This window comes from Hipposideros armiger, unplaced genomic scaffold (genome assembly GCF_001890085.2).
Source record: "Hipposideros armiger isolate ML-2016 unplaced genomic scaffold, ASM189008v1 scaffold_97, whole genome shotgun sequence".
Lineage (NCBI taxonomy): Eukaryota > Metazoa > Chordata > Mammalia > Chiroptera > Hipposideridae > Hipposideros > Hipposideros armiger.
In genome coordinates this window covers 3,181,975-3,184,863 of record NW_017731447.1, presented here as the reverse complement: position 1 = coordinate 3,184,863, position 2,889 = coordinate 3,181,975, and the positions used below count along the sequence as shown (strand labels likewise).

At 35.7% G+C, this 2,889-nt stretch overlaps 1 protein-coding gene across 1 annotated transcript in view; it reads right to left on the bottom strand.

Moving 5' to 3' along the window:
• TNPO3 (transportin 3) overlaps positions 1–2,889 on the bottom strand; it is an 88,863-nt gene that overhangs the window by 25,508 nt on the left and 60,466 nt on the right. Inside the window, exon 13 of the mRNA XM_019646091.1 lies at positions 2,661–2,801. Coding sequence (XP_019501636.1) covers positions 2,661–2,801 — 141 coding nt within the window. The remainder of the gene's footprint in view (positions 1–2,660; positions 2,802–2,889) is intronic.

Sequence of the window (2,889 nt, the reverse complement as noted above, 5' to 3'; positions counted from 1 at the left end):
TACTTGAAGCTGGAAGCCATTAAAGAACTATTATCCAAGGCTTGTGTAATATTTGTAAAACCATGGCATAGTATACTCAAGTTTTCTAACATTGCTCTTATTTGCATTAAAAATAACTCTTTAAAAAAATTAGTACAGGTATAGCAGGGACAAAAATATCAAACACCCTCAATTTGGAGGAGATTGTGAAAGCATTGTTTAAATTTTGAGTTGCTCTTAAACCCCTCTATTTACTCTTTTAAGTAAAAAATAGTGTTTCCAATGAAATATCTGAATCTCAAAAGAATAGAAATTTTAATACAACATACATGTTGAAATTAAATGATTTGTTTAGGAATTTTACCCTACTATTCTATAAAAATTAAGAGGTCAGTCATCTATTTAAAATGCCATCACAACACAACACACATGTATCAATCTTATAATATAAATAACTCTGAACTTGGTGGGGGCTGAAGGATAGAGTGAGTCTTATTTGCATATACCATAGAATGAGCATGAGATGGGAACCATCAATCTGTTCAGTGCTATACACTCAAAAAACTATATGCTCTATTTAATGAATAACGATTTAAGTCAGGGGTTGGCAAACTTTTTCTTAAAGGGCCAGATAGTAAAAATTTTAGGCTTTGCTGGCCATACATTCTTCTGACTACTGATCTTTGCTACTATAGCACAAAAATGGCCAATAGATAATACTTAAAAAGTATGGCTATTACTCAGTAAAACTTTACATATAAAAACTTTATTTACAAACTATAGGCCCGTTGGCTATAGTTTGCTGACCTCTGATTTATGGAATTTTTAAGAATAATTTTGATTTTTGTCATATGTACTGACTTTAGATAGAACAAACTTACTATATAACGTGCTACACTACTCTACTGAATTGGTTACATACTTAATTAGCAGGAATAAAAAAACAATATCAAAGTCATGAGGTGTCTGCTAAAAGCAAAGCGGCATTAAATCAAGTTATACTGGACCCAGAATGTATTTCACCACAGGGGACCCTTGACCAGAGGTGGACACAGCCTAAATGCAAACATATACATAGAGTATAGTAAATGTAGAAAATCACTAAAAATGAAAATTCTGTTAAAATATGCACCTGTGCAAACTTTAATCAAATCCACAATTGAAGGAGGCAAGGCCGTGCAAGTGTCAACCGAAAGTGTACTAGCGTGACCCTGGCTGAGGCTGTTTCCTTGAGAGTGAGTTGCCGGGGTGCAGAGCTTATGGAGGCGCTCTCTGTGAGGGTCAGCTCCTGAGAGTGGCTGCCTCCTTAAAATCTGTACTGTCTGTGCCCTGCCAAGATGGAGAAGGGTCACTGCAGGTTGGGTGGGTGTGGTCTAGCCTGAAGCCCTGAGTAGTTCTCTGCATAGAAAGTGAGTACAAAATTTAAGAAGGTACTTGCTGAGAGTCCTGCAAATGCAAGACTGGCACTTGGCCTTGCCTCCTCCCTTAATTTTGTGTCAATGGCACCTCACTTGCCTCAGTCTAGTTCTGGCCCTGCTCTAAGGTTAACATCAACACAAACTACTTAGTGAACAAAGTCACTAGTCCTAGGTATTCCATATAGAGGTCTAGATATGATCTTAGAGAACCTCTCATACAGTGAGTCACACCATCATAATTACACATCAATCTTGGTGACTAAAAGAGTCAAATTTATATCTTGACAAATAAGAGCCTTATGTAAACTAATGATGGTCAAGATAGAAGAAAATCCCTTAAGGCCAAGAAACTGCAAAGTTTGATTTGCCACATTTTTTTTTTCAAATATTACAAAAATATTTTATTATATATTATACTGTGACTTAAATTAATTTCTTAGGTTATTAAATTTAGGTGATGATAATTTTCTTCTAAAGCATCATTAAAATCATTTGCTAAGTCTTTGGTTTATGCAAGGCACTTACTGAAACTAGGCAAAGTTAGTTAAAATGATAATCCCTGAACAATTAGAAATAATGATTCAACAAAAATTTCCCAGGCTGATACAAATAATCACTAAATGTATTGAACACATACTATGTGTCAGGCACAGTTCTTTGTCTTTAATTATTTATAAGTACACATAGATAGATAGATAGATAGATAGATAGATAGATAATTTTCAGAGGAGAAAAATTGTGCCTTGTCCAAATCTATTGTTTAATGTCATATAGTTAGTAAATGAAACAAGATTGGAACTCAGAGTCTGTGATCTTAATCATTATGGTATACAGCCTTCAAAGAATCAAGTTCATTTGACTGAATACTATTGATATTTTTAAGCATTAGCTTTAAAGAGATCAACCAATATTGGTTTACATGGAAAAATAGACAGAAACTTGATTTGCCACATTTTTAAAAAGGAAATTAATATAAAAATGCTTAGCACAGGTATATAAGAGCTGAGCACTAAAGTTGTTCTTTTTTCCTAATTTCACTCTGGAATGTATGGCTATTTAGACTATCACTATACAGACTAGATCACAGGCTATCTCCCTCTAGGACAACATACCTACCACAGGTACTGCTTAGCTCTTTCAAACATTTTTTCGTCTGTGTTAAATGAATACGGAAGTGTTTCATTTCATTAGCAGAGTTTTGTTCTGACTGCTCCTATTTCATCCCACGCATATCACTTCTGCCGTCTCATGAAGAGAACTTACCTGTGTGACCAGTGGCTGCAGCAGGGCTGCAGAGCCTTTGCCCACACAACGAACGGCGAAGCGGAGGCATCTGCAGCAGCGCTCCACAATCCGGTTATCAGCACGGTGCTTATTTAGCGTCTCGGATAAAACTGGCCATATCTGAATCACAGTGAGAGAGCACAGAAAGAAAATAATGAACAACTAAGAGCTGGAAAAAAATGCTCCCAAGTTGGTAACATTTGATTTG